The following is a 16,349-nucleotide window of genomic DNA, read 5'->3' as shown; positions in this document are numbered from 1 at the left end:
CGGGGACCCGGGGCCCTTCCCTAGCGGGGGGGGAAGCGGGGTTCACCCCCCCGCCGTGGCGGGCTGGAGCAAGGGGAGAGCTGGTCCCGCAGGGGGGTCACCCGTCCCCTCTGCTCTCCCCGCAGGCGCTGGGCTGGGGACCGTGTCGCTCTGGGGCAGCCTCCTGCTTGCTGCCGGCCTTGCCCTCGACCCAGCACCGCAAAGCTGCAACTGCACGGAGCTCATGGACTTCCAGGCTTTCCGGGAGGCTCCGCTCCCTGAGAGCTGCTGCCTCAACTTCACCAGCTCCAACATCACCCACCTGGACTGGGGCGCACTGGTAGGGGTGCGGGGGCTGCGGGAGCTCTACCTCTCACACTGCAGCATCACGGATATCAGCAATGCGCAGGGAGTCCCCCCTGCCTTGGAAATCTTGCACTTAAGTCACAACCTGCTGGAAAGTCTCCCCGGAAGCTTTCTGGAAGATGCCCCTAATTTGAGGGTCCTTTATTTGGACAGCAACCAGCTCCAGGAGCTGCCCCAGTCCTTCCTGAAAGCATCCACCCAGGTCCGGGAGGTCTACCTGGGCTTCAACGCCCTGACATTCCTTCCCACCAGCCTCCTGAAGCCGTCTCTGCTCCAGCTCCAGCTCTCCAACAACAGCTGGGACTGCAGCTGCGCTTTGCTCAGCAACCTGGAGGGTTGGCCCAGCCTGGTCGCTGAGGTTATCTGCCACACGCCAGAGCAGTACCGTGGCATGGACCTCCAGAGCATCCCCCGGGATGAGCTGTGCCACTCGCACAGCCTCACCGCCCTCTTCATCTGCCTGCCCCCTCTCCTCATCCTCGCCAGCATCACCTGGTGCTTCTGCAGGCAGAAGAGAAAGACCAACTACAGCCTTCAGAGCAGGTCCCAGAGCCACCTGGCCACAGCAGAAAGGGGCAACACACCAGTGCCTGCAGAGCCCCACCACTACGTCCCCTACGAGCTGCCTGCCGTCCCCTCCGAGACTAAGAAGGTGCTGCTGGGGAGTCAGGTCCTGCTCCAGCCCTCTGTGGACCCGCTGGAGAGCAGCAGGGACCTCTACGAGGAGGTGGAGATCCAGGTGGGATCCCCCAGCCGTTCCCAGGTGCTGGCCCATGAAGCATGGCGGGGCACGGGGCCGGGCAGGCAGCAGGACACCCCAGCACCAAGGGCAGAGGAGCTGGGGGGCAGCGAGCCAGAGGTGGACACCGTCAGCGTGAGTGAAGTCCTGAAGGACTCTGCCGACCGGGAGAAGATCTACATGAGTCAGTCGACCAACTATTACAACCTGGTACCCGGCATTGAGCTGGAGGACTCAGACAACCTGGAGTATGAGAACATCGACCTGCACTGATGCTGGGACTTGGGCTGTGTCTGGGACATGCTGGGAGGATGACAGGGGCCAGGCAGTAGTGAAAGCCGGCAGAGCAGGAGAGGCACAAGCTGTCCTGCCGTGGCTTACAGTGGCTGTTTGTAAAGCTGCACCCCCAGATTTCCATCCCTTCCCCTGTGCTACCACGTGCACCCCTCGCTTGCCATGTCCTGCAGCTGGGCAGGGGGTGCAAGGGTGCTTCGGGCACTGGGGACCCTGCTGCAGGCCAGCGGTGTTTGGGGACACACGGGCTGGCAGTGCCAGAGGAAGGATGTGGAGAGGAGGTGGGGGCTGTCTTGTCTGGTTTTGGGGACCAGGTGACAATACTGTGTGTGCCAGACCCACTGACCGGGGCCTCCATCCTCTCCCACCGGAGCCAGATGGCATCTGGCATGGACCCGTTGCTCCCCAGCCCACAGATAACAGGGTCTGGGGACATGAAATGGGGCTGTTTCTGCCTACGTGGTCTGCGGGGGGGGGTCACGCGTGGACAGGGTGCCTTGGGCTTGGCAGGGGGAGTCTGGGGTGGCCCTGCCTGCTCTCCACCCCACATCCCGCCGTGTCCCGCTGCATGGCACAGGGGCTTGAAACAGCTGGTGCACATGTGCTGCTGTGCACAGGAGTGTGCGTGCGCACGTGTGTGTGGGGACTGTGCACGGGTGGGCGTGAGCGGGTGTGCGAGGTGCACATGCACGTGGAGAGGCACCAGAGGGGGCCCCTTGCAGCCTCTCCTGCCTGACGTGCTGCCAACCCCTGTAGGATCCAGCTCTCAATAAGAAATAAATCATTTTACTGCTGGCAGTGTGGCTCCACCCCTGTGTCTGCATGGTTTGGGGTGGTGGGGAGCCAACCGACGGGACGTGGGGGACCGCAGGGAAGGGGGGCTTTGCTCCTACCCCATCTCCCCTCCTATGCCCTGGGTGATACCCCAGCATGGGTCTCATTTAGCAGCCCAAGGGCCACTTTGCCAGCCTGGCGGAGCAGAGCTGGGCACTGGCTGGGGGGGAGCAGAGCCTCTGCCTTGCACCGTGATTTACAGCCCGGCTGGGGAAGGCGTCAGCCTGCTGTAAACGCTGCGGTTCCCGGACAGGAGCTGTGTGGCTCCTGAGAACGGGGCAAAGGCTGAGGGTGCTGTAAATCACCCCCCTTGCACAGGCGCTCCTCCGGTGAGTCTCACCCATGGGTGCTCCAGCCCTTCTCTGGGATGGGTCACCCTTGAGTCCTGCCCCCCCTGCCCAGGGGGACATTTCCCAGGTTGGAAGCCTCAGCGGCTGCCCTGCTCTGCACTGGAGCCGTCCTGGGCCTGGGCCGGGCCCTGTGCCCGGGCAGGAAGGGAGGGAGCCGGGCAGGGCAGGACACAGCGCTCCGGCCGGCAAAGGAAGTGGCGTTTCCTGCGGAGCACGGCGTGGCCTCCAGCAGCCCATGGCGGGACGAGCCACAGGCCCCGGCAGTGCTCCACCCCAGCCCCAGCGTGGGTCGGGGACGAGGATGGGATGATTTCCCTGCGTGTCTCGCTGTCACTCACGGGTGTTTCCCACTGGTTTACGTCCCGCTGGAATTTTTGCCTTCCCACTCCCTCCCAGGCCCTGGGAAAGTGGCCCAGTGCCAGCCTTTAATATGCCTCCACCACCCCCTGCCAGGTAATGCAGCCAGGGGACACCCAGGGGATCCTGGCATGTCCCAGCTCATGCCATCCCCAAGTCCCCCCTGGGGATATGGAGGGACCAGGAGCTGCCACAGTGCTGAGGCAGGACAGGCGGGGGTCCGCCAGCCGTCCCCAGGGGCTGCAGCCCAGCCCACGGCCACAGGCACTGCCTGTTGCTGGCAGTGAGGACGGGCACATTTTTCACCTGTGCTGCAGAAATATCCTGCAGCCGTCCCTGGGTGCTGGCTCTGCCTGTACACCCCAGGGCCCCGTTCCCAGGGCTGCCAGGAGCGATGCAACCCTCCATCCTTTCCCCTCCTTCTCACAGAGCCTAAATTCAGTCACCGTGGCTGCAAAGGGGAACAGCCCAAACCGCCCGACTTGGTCCAGCCCAGCCCTGGCTCTGGCACCTGCAGCCCCCACTGAAATCTCCGGCCGTGGTTGGTGGCAGGGAGGTGTGACCGACCCGGAGTTCCCTGTTCCCTGCCTCTGACAGCCCCAATCCATCACGGGGAGGGCTCGGCTGCGCGGGTTCATGCTGGGGTATTTAGGGGGAAGCGGCACTGGCAGGATGGGGGGGTGCAGGCAGGGAGCAGGCAGTGGCTGCGGCAGGTGTGGGAAGGGCAGGGCGGCCGCTTGGGCGATCCAGCTTATGGGCCATAGTGCTTGGCATGGGAGCGAGTGTACGTCCCCAGGCCCTGCAGCCTGGACGGCGGCGGGAACCCCAGTTCTCCTCAGTTTAGCCGGAAGCCAGTGAGAGAAGGATTTTTCCGCCGAGGTGCGGAGCTGAGCCACGATGACCATCTCCTACACACTGAAAGTCGCCAACTCCCGTTTTGGAGGTTTCTCCAAGCTGCTCTTCCACTGGAAAGGCAGCATCTACAAGCTGCTGTACAAGGAGTTCGTCGTCTTCATGGCGCTGTACGCTGTGCTCAGCCTTGTCTACCGGTGAGCGGGGTCGGTGTGTTGCCGCCGGTCGTGTCCCTCCCTGCTGACCCACTGGGATGTGCAGAGATGCCCCATTGGTCATGGACTGGGGTCCCTGCAGGGAGGGGAGAAGCCCAGGGGACTCCCCCAGAGAGGTTGGGAGCGGGCAGGGGAGGGCAAGGGAGGGCAAGGAGAAGGGGAATCAGGCAATGGCTTTTTGTGGAGGTCTGAGGCAGCACCCCAGCCACACCACTCGCCCCTGACCCCGCTGCGTGTCCCTGATGCCGCTGAGTGTCCCTGACCCCACTCCACGTCCACCGCAGGCGGCTGCTGACTGAGGAGCAGAAGCGCCTCTATACCAAAGTGGCTCAGTACTGCAACCGCTCCACGGACCTCATTCCTATGTCATTCGTCCTAGGTATGGGTCCCTCCCCTGAACCCAGGAGTTGGGGTCCCATGCTGCCCCCGGTGCTGGCGGCTTGAGGTTGCCCCCACAGCCCATCCTGACCCCATGCCAAAACATCCCTTGGACACCATCGGATGGAGGATGGAGGAGCCTGGCACCCCAGGGATGGCACTTGGCTCCCAGACCCACGGAGCACAGCTCCCTGGCCCTGGGGATGCCAGCGGGAGGCTGTGATTTCCCCTGGCCCGCTCTGCACCCTCCTCCCCATGCCCAGGAAAGGGGCACCTTATCTACAAGAGATGGCTGTCCTGCCCTGTGCCACCCGTGTCCAGGGCAGGAAAGAGCTGGGGACATCCCCACCTCCATCCCTGGGGATGGCAGCCCAAAGGGAAACACAATGTGCACTTTATCTCCTGGCCACAGAGAAATCTGTCATCCCTGGAAACGTGGCAGCTCTTCTGGCGTGAGCTCGTCCTCACCTCAACCCACCACCCGGCTATGCTGAACCCCCACGTGCTACCTCTCGGTGCAGGTTTTTATGTTACTCTGATCGTGAACTGGTGGTGGGCCCAGTACACCAGCATCCCCCTGCCCGATCAGCTCATGTGCGTCATCTCTAGCAATGTCCACGGCAAGGATGAGAGGGGCCGGATCCTGCGGCGCACCCTCATCCGTTATGCCAACCTGTCAGCGGTCCTCATTCTGCGCTCCATCAGCACCAGGGTGCTCAAGCGCTTCCCCACCATGGACCACGTGGTGGAAGCGGGTGAGGAGCTAAGCCCTGGGGATGATGGCTTGCAATGTGGGGTGAGAGCTGGGGGCCACAGACGTGTCCCCGTCACTGGGTGGGTGTGCTGGGAGCCGGGGATCCTTGCAAGCATCCCTGCCCCAAAGTGCACCGCACACGGGATGGCATCCTTGCATGGATGTTCACCCCCAAAGAGCCCCGCATCTCCTCTGCCCAGAGCTTGTCTCCAGGAGCTGTAGTTTCCCCTGGAAAACCCTGCATTCCTGCTGGGGACAGTCCCCAAAAGGGCTCTACCCCACCAACACGGGGTCCGTGGTGCTGAGCCTCTGCCCTGCCACAGGCTTCATGACGCAGGACGAGCACAAGAAGTTCGAGAGCCTACACTCTGACTTCAACAAGTACTGGATCCCCTGCGTGTGGTTCACCAACCTGGCGGCCCAGGCCAGGCGGGACGGCCGCATCCGTGACGACGTGGCCCTCCGCCTGCTCATGGACGTGAGTCGGTGCCGGGTGTGCGGGGGGGACCAGGCGCCACGGGGGGGCTCATGCAAAGCCCAGGTCACCCGTCCTTGTCCTCTCCGCCCAGGAGCTGAATCTCTACCAGGCCAAGTGCAGCATGTTGTTCCATTACGACTGGATCAGCATCCCCCTGGTGTACACACAGGTGGGTACCCCCGCACCCCACGGGCCCACAGGCCCCCCAAGCCCAGATCCCAGCTCCTTCCACCGCACAATGGCAGAGGAGCCCCACAGCATCCTCCCTGCACCCTGATGGGGAGCACATTACCCCCCTTCCTAAAAGCACTTTACTTCCCCATTGAATCTGGTGCCGGATCTGGCACAGCCGCTGGTTCACAGCCCCACAGGGATGTGCAGGACCCCAGGCGGTGGGGCAGGGGGGTTTAGCCTTAAGCCCACGAGAGCATCAGTGGCTGGCTGAGCCTCTTGCATCCTTGCTGCCCCTGTGCCGAGTGTCCCCCTCGGCTGCCACCCTTGCTGCCGGCTGACCTGCGCTCCCAGCAGGTGGTCACCATCGCTGTCTACTCCTTCTTCACCTTCTGCCTCATTGGGCGGCAGTTCCTGGAGCCGCTGGAGCCAGGGCAGGAGGGGCACCTGGACATGTATGTCCCTCTCTCTACCCTCCTCCAGTTCTTCTACGCCGGCTGGCTGAAGGTGAGATGCGGCCACGCAGCTGGGCTTTGTTTTATGGGCTGGGGGTGGCTAGGTGGCCCTTAGCACCCCCCTGGGCTGGGGGGTGGCTGGCCCAGGGTGTGGCATCAGCCACGTCACTGCTAGCTGCCCTTGGGGACGTATCCTCTGGGCCCAGCCATCACATTGGGGCACCATGGAGCTCCAAGTCTGCATGTTTCATGTGCCTCATGGGTAGATCAAGCCCCGTGGGAAGGTGTCCCTGTCCCAGATTGCCTGTCTCACCTGGCCCCCTCCCTCCCCAGGTTGCAGAGCAGATCATTAACCCTTTTGGAGAAGATGACGATGACTTTGAGACCAACAAGCTGATAGACAGGAACCTGCAGGTGGGTCCTGCCCCAGGCTGACATTGTGTGGGGCTGCTGTTATCGGGGCACAGGGACATCCCTGCCCCCTGGCAGTGGGACCTGTGCCCTGCCGGCCCCCAGCCCTCCTCCTGGCCACACAGGTCTTTGTCCAAAATAGATTCCCATGCAAGGAAGCAGGGCTGCACCTTGTCCCTCCATCCCTGTCCCTCTGTGTGTCTGCTCCCCACGGCAGGGTCAGCACACCCCCAGGGGACACTCAGCAGCCTGGTACCGCTGCTCAGCCCCTCACCTCCAAGAAGAGCGTTCAGAAGGGGAAAACCCCAAATGCAGCCAGGAGATGGGCCCGGAGCCTCCCTGGCCCCTTGCAGAGCCCAGCCCTACCCCTGCCAGGTTGGCGCTGGTAGCAGCATGCAGATGCCACTGGTCCCGCTCATGTCCTCACAAAGCCACCCCTGTCCCCTGCCTTTGCCGTGCCCAGGTGTCCCTGCTTTCTGTGGATGACATGTACCAGAACCTGCCCCCTGCAGTGAAGGACAAATACTGGAATGAGTCCACGGCTCAGCCCCCCTACACTATGGCCACAGCCTCTGAGACCTTGAAGCCCTCGTTCCTGGGCTCCACCTTTGACATGTGGTGAGTGCACAGAGCAGCCCTGGGGCTGGAGAAAAAGAGGGCGAGTGCTTCAGGGTAGCAATAGCACAACTGGGCTCGTCCCCCCTGGGCCCAATTGCAGCGAGCAAACAGAAAATCCCCCTTGGAGCACATTGCCCAGCCCCTGTGGGGCTTGGGGACTGCGCTGGGTGATGGATGAGCCGCTGGGGCAGGGACGTGGCCTCCTGGAGCTGCTCCCTGCTTGCAAATGCACTGGGATAGAGGTGGTGAGTGGTGCTGGGCATCCCTGCGGAGGATGGCAGCCTGTCCCCATCACCCTGCCGTGCTCCCCCAGTGTGTGCGAGGATGCAGAGCAGAGCCAGATGGTGGAGGCCTCGCCAAGTGTGCCATGCATCCAGACACCCCTGCTCAGCCGCTTCTTCGCTGCCGCATCCCCTGCCATCAGCATCAAGAACTTCAGCCGGGGTAGCCGAGCCCACTCCCATGTGTGGCGTCCGCAGACAGACGGTGGCTTCCCCTCCCCTTACCCCAAATGCTCTGAGGACCCCGAGTTGGTGGCCCGCATCGAGGAGGAAGAGACGGAGGATGAAGCGAGCCGGGCCAGCGAGCCCACCACGCCTGGCAGTCACCCAGGGCGTACCTGGCTGCCGGAGGCCTCCGAAACACAGAGGAAGGAGCTGCTGCTGATCCAGGTGAAGGCACCATCCAGCGAGAGCATTGGGGCTGACGGGCGGGAGGCCTGGGAGCCCTGAGGCTGCCCCAAAAGCACCCCTTTCCTGGGGGCAGAATAGCTGCCCCCACCCCAAGGCAGCGCCACTGCCAGCCATGAAACTCCCTGTCCCCAGACACCCCCCTCGGACCCCCTGTCCAGAAGCAGGACATTGCCAGATCTTTTGCCACCCAGCTCCAAGCCAAGATGTGTCCCCAGGTTGATGGGAAGATCCTGGTGGGTTTGGGATTGGGCAGACAGCCTTCAACACTGGCTGTTAGCCCCAAAACTGCAGGATTCAGCCCATCTGTGTGATGACGCCGCCAACTTGCAGCTGGCCAGGCTCACTCCCTGGTCCCAAGGCCCAGAGCAGGGGACAGGGGACAGCCCAGACCCCAAGCAAGGGACAGGACGAGGGCATTAGTCTTGCAGAAAACCAACACCATGATGGAGATGTCCCCTCGATATTAATAAAGCTATTGCCAACCTCAGCTTCGAGGTTCTTCCTTGTCGGTGCAACTCATCCCCAGCAGTGAGACAGCAGGGACATCACATTTATCCAAAAAGCGTGTGAATTTGGATTTTGTCAAGGAGTGCACACGTTCTCCTGGGGCAAAAAGGGCACAGCCCCATGGACTGACACCAGTGACAGTTGTGGGGTATCAGACCAAGTGATACAGCCAGAAAAAAAACAGAGATGCTTTCAGCCCCTGTAGAAGGATTCTGGTGCTCAGACACGTCTGTTTCCCCTGAGAATATTGGCAGAGCTGTTAAAAAATTTCCTTTCCTGCAAGCCCCCCTTTCCCAAAGCCACCTTTCCTTTAAAGCTCCCATCTCCCCCCAGCAAGCCAGCCCCGCTCCTCCTCCGCTACACTCCGGACCACTGCGGGACCTGTTAAAGTGTAACCACGAGGTCATTTTCTGGGTTGGACCATGTCCCGTGAAAATACCCCAAAGTTAATACCGCGTGGAGCCGAGAGCCACTCAACAGCAAGGAGCAGCACTCAGGGTGATGAGTGACCTCACTCGGGTTACGCTGCCGGCTGCTCATCGTATGAAAAGTAGCTTTTTTTAAATTCAGCCCTCGCATGTATCTGCAGAAGTGGGTAAGGTCCTTAGACCAGGCTTTGGCACCTCGTAAACCTAGCCAGACTAAAGCTGTGCTTAACCCCAGCCCCTGCCCATCTCTTTCTGGCTCAGGGCACGGCAGGCTTGCCTCCTCCCAGGCAGGCAAATCCCGGTGCACATCCACGGGGCTGTGCCAAGGCCAGGCCAGAAACTGTACATCCTGCAGCCAAGCCGCACTGAGGTCCCACAGCCTGTGCCACCATGGGAGCCAGGTGCCACACGCCCCTGACCAGCGGCCACCATCCCGTTCCCATGTCACACCTACAGCATGGCTCCGGCAGGCGATAGGTGCTGCTTTTATTCCCACGGGCTGTTGCCCTTGGCAGCTGTGGTTTTCAGACCAATAACTTAATAAGCAGCGTGCATTGATGAATTAGCCCTAATCCTGCTCATCAGGGGCCAGGTTTACAGCTCCGGCTCCGACACCCAAGTTGGCACTTGCTCCGTAAGCCTGTTTCTCCATCTGTACAAAGTCCCCCAGAAACACCCTGAATCCTGTTTGCGCTCTGCGGAGGGCGAGGGAAGAAACACGCTCAGAGGAAGCAGCCGTGACGCATCCCTCCCAAGCGCCCTTTTATCGCCTCCGCCCCACCTCTCTGGAAAGCAGGCGTTGCTGGAGAGCAGGGAAAGTTTACCCCAGATCACTATGGAGAAGGAATGTGCTTGTGCAAACGTCCCGCCCAGCCCAGGTCCCGCTGCCAGGGGCTGCAGAAGCGCGGCCAGTTGCACCCAGCCGGGCACGGCTCTCTTCGCAGTGCCCACGCGAGCGCAGAGCCAAGCTGCAAGGCAGTGCCAACGCACGCCCACCACGGCGTAACCGCGCTGCTGCGGCCATCCAGGCAACGGGTACCGTTTTCTGATGTGGCTGGTGTGTCTCTCCACCTGTGGCACAGACCCATCCTTGGATCCCTGCCAGCAAGGCAGGATGAACCCGCGCTGCCCAGGGCACCTGAGCCCACGAGCACCCTCCTGCTGCCAGACATGGCAGCCGGGGCAGAGCATCACAGGAAAAACTTAAAAATACCAAGCGCAAGCTCTTTGTGGGGCAGACAGTCTGCACTTTAAGGCACTAGAGACATGGGTCGCACCACAGCTCTGCTTGGGGCAAGCTAGTCACAGACTACCTCCTTCAGTTCAGAGCTGAAAATTGTGAAGCCGGGGCTGTAGGTACTCTGCCTCGCACCAGGGCGCTCCCATGAATAAATGAGGCTTTTGTAAAAACATGTAAGCGGGGGTGAAGAGTGCAGTGTGCTCCCATGAATAAATGAGGCTTTTGTAAAATGTAAAAACATGTAAGTGGGGGTGAAGCGTGCAGTGTGTCCACTTGGCAGGCACGAGACATGCAAGTCTGGCTCCCCCACAGCCCTTAGATGGGCGCCTAACTTCACCCCCATACCTGCACAAAGCATTTGGCAGCTAGATGCAGAGATCCATCACATTGGCCTTTTATAAACTCAGGAGCCCCACGGAATGCCACCACATGCCCCGAAACATCCGGAACGGCTTTTGTTCACCACAGCTTTCCAGTCCCACACAAGCGACAAGGCAGAAAGCTGGAGTTTGTACCCAGCTTTCGAAAGGGACAGACCGTGATGAGAGCCTGGCCCTTCTGCTAGAAGGAATTTATCTTGCACTGGAATGAGACCAAGGAGGTCATGGAAGACCAGCTGGTCACTGAGCAGTGCAGCCAAGTTTGGTTAGAAGAAGATACCGGACCCTGAAGGCCATCGTACAACCAGGCAGGGAGCACCAAGCAATGGCAAAGGGGCTGCTGGCCCGGACCAGCGGATGCGAGCACGCGTGGTCTGGAAAGCAGAGGCAGGAGGTACCAGCTGCGGAGGCTGGAGGTGTAAGAGGCAAGTTTTCAGCCAGACTTAGCACAAACGCAGAGTCTAAGAAAAGCAGTGCTGCAGCTGCAGAGCTGCTCCCTGGACAGCCCTCTCCTGAGGCAGCGGGGCCCCTTTCCCCACTGACCTCACTCCAAGACCCCAAATTGGCATGTGCTGACCTAACACACCACAGGAAAAGGGGGGGGGGGGGCGCGCACCCAGCCAGACCCCGGCAGCTCCCAGAAAGCCAGAACTCTAGCAGGGATGGACATTTGCACCTTCCTCCTGCTTGCAGGTTTCCAGTACTGGAAATTTTCCACTTGAGCCAAGTCTGACAACTCTTTTGCACACCCACCTGCTCCCTTAAGTCACTGTCCTAGAACCCAGGGAGGCGTTTTAGTCGAGAGCATGCAGGGTCAGAGCTGGCCTGAAGACACAAAAGCGCTCAGGGATTCCAGGAGAGATCCTTCTTCCTTTCACACTTTACAGGCGGGAGGAGCTACACAAGCCCCCTCCACCCCGCACACACAAATGAGCACACGACCCTTTACTGTAGCAGGCTCTTGGTTTTATTCGTTCTCTCAGCAGAATAGTTTTTATTCATTTGCCTTTTCTGGCCTTGATCTTCCTCAAGTAGAACTCCAATTCCTTGCCTTCCAACACGTAGCCATCGGCTCGGCCACACTGTCCAGGTCTGGAGGCAATGCAGGCTGCAAGGAGAAGTCACCCAGTTAAAGAAGTTTAGTAATTCACTACCCCAGTATGCACCCAAAGTGAAACAAACACTGCATGTGGTCCCTCCGCAGAAGCACGGACGAGCAAGTGATCGGTAACAGACACACCAGTTTATGTGCTGGCTTCAGTACCTCCCCCTAAGGTATCGTGCTCTTGAACCTGCTCTGCTGGACTGAGTCCCTAATGAAGTCCTCTTCAGATCTCCAAACTGTCATCGCTCAAGTTCAGTAGCAGAACTGGACAAAGGTCTCATCACCAGAAGACTTCAGAACACTGAACTATTCCCCAGAACTTGAAACTGGTCAGAGCTGTTACACGTTCGCGGGACATTTTTCCGACACACAGTGCAGCCCATGGGCCTTCACTCATTTTGCAAGTCTCAAGCCCCATCATTTCTCTCAAAGGCCAACCAGGAACGATCAACTCCAGAAGCCTGGCTGGGACACGCGCCAGTTCAAGTTCCAGAAATAGATTTCCCCTTCCTGACAGAAGTGGGGTATCTCCGGAGAAGACAGAAGAACAAGTTACATTTAAGACCCAGAAGATACTCCTGCAGATATGGAGAACACCCCATCGCTTTCACCCTGCAGTTAGCTTTACCACAGCGTGTAGAACTTTAAATGATCCCAAGACCAAGAATAAGATCTGCTCTGGCACCCTGTTTGTGCCCTGACTCCCTTATCCCCACCCACATTAATGCTGCCAGGGACTCACCAAGTAGCTTTCCTTGCTGGAACTGCTCCTCAAGAATACTTGCTATCTTGGCATTCTTCTTTCGCTCGTCGTATTTTTTCTGGATCTTCTTTGAACGCTTCTTGTTCAAGATTTCCTCCTCTTCAGGAGTCTAAAAACAAGACCACAAGAGAAGACAAGGTTAAAAATATGGCCACCTTCTGCTAGAGCAGGCTCCACTAACATCAAGGAGACCCTTGTATTCTCAGCACTGCACTGTCGTACCTGCCAGAGGTACAAATACTTCAACCTCACAGAATCAGGTGCTGTGTTTCACTTTTGAGGCCAAGAAATGCAATGTTGCTAAGTGGAGTCACTGCTGACAACAAAGCACAGTGCCCTAGGGAAGGGTGCTCTTAGACAAATGAAATTGCAAAGGCTTCCTTGACGAATTAATCCTCCTTCAAGAAGTGAATACTCTTTCCCTCTCCAGACATAATGAGAGCACTTGGGTGTGGTGCAAGTCCTGGCAGACAGGCTACAAGCTCTCCCCGTGCTTCTGAACTGCAGAGCGCTCACCTGAAAGTGCTTCGTTTTTAATGCAAGGAGACAACCTTAAGCTGAGTGCTACACATGGGCGTTTAAATACCTTCTAGCAGTCTGGAGTTGGCATCTTGAACAAAATTAGAGATGACAGGTCTGGATAGTTTAAAGACACTTAAGAACACTTAAAGCTAGCTGAAATTTAGTTAGCAATCCACAAGCTTCTCATCAAAGCAATCACTCCCCAGCACAAGGGCCTGATCTGCAAAGTCTTCCTCAGCATCATAAAATGTCATCGCTCTCCCTTCAGTAGCAGAACTGGACAAAGGTATCATCATTAGAAGACCAGAGAGATCTACAGGCAGGTCCTTGTGCACAAACGGGTGCAATGCCTCAGAGAGAGCTCCGTGGTACTGAACACTCCATTAACAGAGCCAGACTTGTCCTGGGAGCTGATGGGAACGTTGCCCAGATAACCACTGTTATCACGGTCAGGTACCCAATGCTATTCTGGCAGGCACTGTCCACTCATAACGGCTAACTCCCTCTAGCAGGGCAGGCTCTACTCTCTGCAAGGAGTCAAAATGACGACGACAATCCCAGACATACCAGTTTGGCGCCCTTCTTGCGTCCAAGGGGCAAGGCATAGTGGGCTTCATACCACTGCCGGTACGGGGTGCTGTCAATGAGAACGATGCAATTCTTCACCAGGGTCTTTGTCCGCACCAGTTCATTGTTGGAAGCATTGTAGACGACATCGATGATTCTGGTCTTGCGAGTGCAGCCTTTCAAAAGAAGAGCATGAATTCAAACCTACAGGGATCAGACTATGAGAATACAATCTCCAGCATTTCACACATACTCTCAAACCACCTCACACTCATCACCCCATCAAATGTCCTCCAGCTTCCCTGGTATCGAATTAAATTTAACTGAGAGATGCATCTATTTTTCATCAGTCCAACTTTCTGTTGCTAGGACAGAAGCCTACACCTGGAAACCTGATTCACCCCAGGTGAAAAACTGAGATCTGTGGCCTTGCTGGAACTCATCTCAAGTAAGACTAAGCAATGCTAAAAAATAAAATTGTGGATTGGAAGATACCTCAGCAGATGCCAACTAACATCGCACACAGGGCTCAATCCCGTATGTACTTCCTAGAGTTACTGCATTAAGCCGTGTTGAACGGGACTGCTCTGCAACACATACTAGAAATCATTTTTATAGGATGAGGGTTTATGAGTAAATTGAGAGGGGATGCTGGCGTTTTCACCCTTCAAGACCCACCTGAAGCATTCAGTCTTAGCTACTAGATTTGACTGTTTAGCAGTTGCCCACCCTGGAGCATGCACAGGCCAGGCACAAGATGGGTTTTCTCCTCTTCGCTCACGTACCTCATCCTTGTTCTGCAAGGCGTGCTCAGTCCCTTCACTTCTGTAATACTGCCTATGAATGACAGCACTTATCGCAGTACGGACAACACTCTGTGATGACTGAGGAGAAAGCATGTCCTTTCTCCCTCACACCACGCTGGCCACTGAAGCGCCACCTTACTAACTGCTGGCTTTGCCATCACGCTGAGTAACACTGAACAGGCCTGGGCTCAAGTTACATGGTTTTCAGTTTGTAATTCAGAGAATTCCACCTTGTAATTCCACCTTGCTCAGGGGAAACACTATAGACGCCTCTCTCCCTTCTGTGCTTCTCGCTTTTGCTTAGCAAAGCAGGAGTATGAAGTAAACTGCACATGCCAGGATTTTTCTGAGAAGGTGGGGCCCTAGGACAAAATCCTCAACACCTTTCCCTCTTGTACAGGACCGCCTAACTTTTAGCACGTGTTCATCAATAAACATTAGAAGTTGCATTTGTGAAGAGCTACGCGTATTTAGGTTTTTTGCCCTTCCGTAGTTCTCCCCCAGTAAAAAGGTAACACGAGCATGTCACTCAGTGTAACTATGACACTCCAATCACTGTGAACTTAGCAGACATCCAAGTCTCCTAAGGCCACATAAGGTCAAAGTTATCATCACTATGCATGCTGCTTCAGACCTGGTACCGCAAGCTCCACGATGTTCAAGCCCAGCCTACAAACCCACACCTGCATCATCATCCCTCTACTCTGCAGCAGTACCAGGGACCAGCACAACTGTGAAACTTTTCCCTTCCAACACATCAGGCTTACGATGTACTTACATTCCGATCCCCAGGAGAAGTTGCCAACATCCAACCGAAGGGCACGGTACTTCTTATTTCCGCCACGAACCCTCACTGTATGAATTCGGCGTGGGCCAATCTACGGTCAGAAACAAACACCAGGGTGTTGCTGGTGCTGGGACGCTGCACAGCTCATGCAGGAGCCCAGCCAACTCCTAAGCTCAAAGGCAATGTGGTCAGTGTAACTATGACAAACCCCAGCATCGGCAGATACAGTAAGTGACCAAAACGGTCTGTGGCATCTACCTAAGGTGAAAATTTCATCACTCCAGTTGCCTTTTACTGCAAAAACATATCGCTGCTTTCTGCGGGCATAGAGGAAAATACCACCTTTTAAAGAAGCAGCGACAGATCTTTAACCACTTACAAAACACAGCACATATTTGAAACTCCAACAGCACACGACCAGCAACCCGAGTTTGCAAACACAGCTATTGACCACCCTCCCCAAATCACCCACCTTAGTGTTGGCAGGAGGTCGCCCCAACTCATACTTCCTCTTCTTGTGGTAGGGCTTCCTCTTGCCCCCAGTCTTGCGACGCTTATGCCAGTTGTCCCTGGAGATACCTGCATGGAGAGCAGTGTGGTCAGAGGATGGCACGGAGCCCACCTGGCCAAGGCAAGGCACGGTTCTGAGTCCTCAGCTCTCCAAGGTTGGTATCCGCACAGCAAACTCAGCCGTATGCAGCAGTCAGAGAAGCTTCATCATTGATACTCAGATCCGCCTCAGCCTCCTCCCTTCCAGAACTGTACACGGCAGACAGACTCCCTCCGCCATGTCCGACGGGCGTTCCCTTTGGGAATCAGCCTCCCATCCCACCTCACGTGCAGGGCACCCTATGGGAAGGGCTCCACCCCAAGCTGCCAGGCACACTACAGCACTCAGCCTCCCATCCCACCTCACGTGCAGGGTACCCTATGGGAAGGGCCCCATCCCAAGCTGCCAGGCACACTACAGCAGACACCCTACACTATCTGCTGGGTCTGGTAGGTCCTCTAGGGGAAGAGACCCCCATCCCACCTGTACGCTGAGCCCTTATGAGACACATCCCAACTCAACCTTGCCCCTACCAGCCTGCTGGGTAGCCTACAGGGACTATCCCCCCAGCGCACCCCACCTCCTGGGTCCCCTACGAGCCCCTGCCACCCAGCTAAACCTTTCACAAGGCCACCCCCCGCCCTGCCCTTCCTGCTGAGTCCCCTAGAAAGCCGTCCCACCTCATCCGCAGGGTTCCCTGCGGAAGACGCCCCGAGCAAGCCCAGCGCTCGGGGCCTGCAGGAAGGCGAGG

The 16,349-nt window shown here is 57.8% G+C and overlaps 2 protein-coding genes across 2 annotated transcripts; one reads left to right on the top strand and one right to left on the bottom strand.

Moving 5' to 3' along the window:
• The first annotated feature begins 3,816 nt into the window (after positions 1 to 3,816).
• On the top strand, positions 3,817 to 7,982 carry BEST4 (bestrophin 4). Its single transcript, XM_009287452.1, has 10 exons — positions 3,817 to 3,968; positions 4,271 to 4,365; positions 4,886 to 5,119; positions 5,442 to 5,596; positions 5,688 to 5,765; positions 6,125 to 6,274; positions 6,556 to 6,636; positions 7,097 to 7,251; positions 7,565 to 7,864; positions 7,901 to 7,982. Exons 1-10 carry the CDS (start codon positions 3,817 to 3,819, stop codon positions 7,980 to 7,982), a joined length of 1,482 nt encoding a protein of 493 aa, XP_009285727.1.
• Positions 7,983 to 11,442: 3,460 nt separating this feature from the next.
• RPS8 (ribosomal protein S8) lies at positions 11,443 to 15,838 on the bottom strand. Its single transcript, XM_009287451.1, has 6 exons — positions 15,827 to 15,838; positions 15,521 to 15,670; positions 15,040 to 15,139; positions 13,456 to 13,631; positions 12,346 to 12,475; positions 11,443 to 11,606 (listed from the first exon to the last, which is right to left on the bottom strand). The coding sequence occupies exons 1-6, from the start codon at positions 15,836 to 15,838 to the stop codon at positions 11,497 to 11,499; spliced, it is 678 nt and encodes a 225-aa protein (XP_009285726.1). The 3' UTR covers positions 11,443 to 11,496.
• Between the last annotated feature and the right edge of the window lie 511 nt (positions 15,839 to 16,349).

The sequence above is a fragment of the Aptenodytes forsteri genome, unplaced genomic scaffold (assembly GCF_000699145.1).
Source record: "Aptenodytes forsteri isolate BGI_AS27 unplaced genomic scaffold, ASM69914v1 Scaffold119, whole genome shotgun sequence".
Lineage (NCBI taxonomy): Eukaryota > Metazoa > Chordata > Aves > Sphenisciformes > Spheniscidae > Aptenodytes > Aptenodytes forsteri.
Note: the sequence above shows the minus strand (reverse complement) of the source record. Positions and strands in the feature narration are given on the sequence as shown.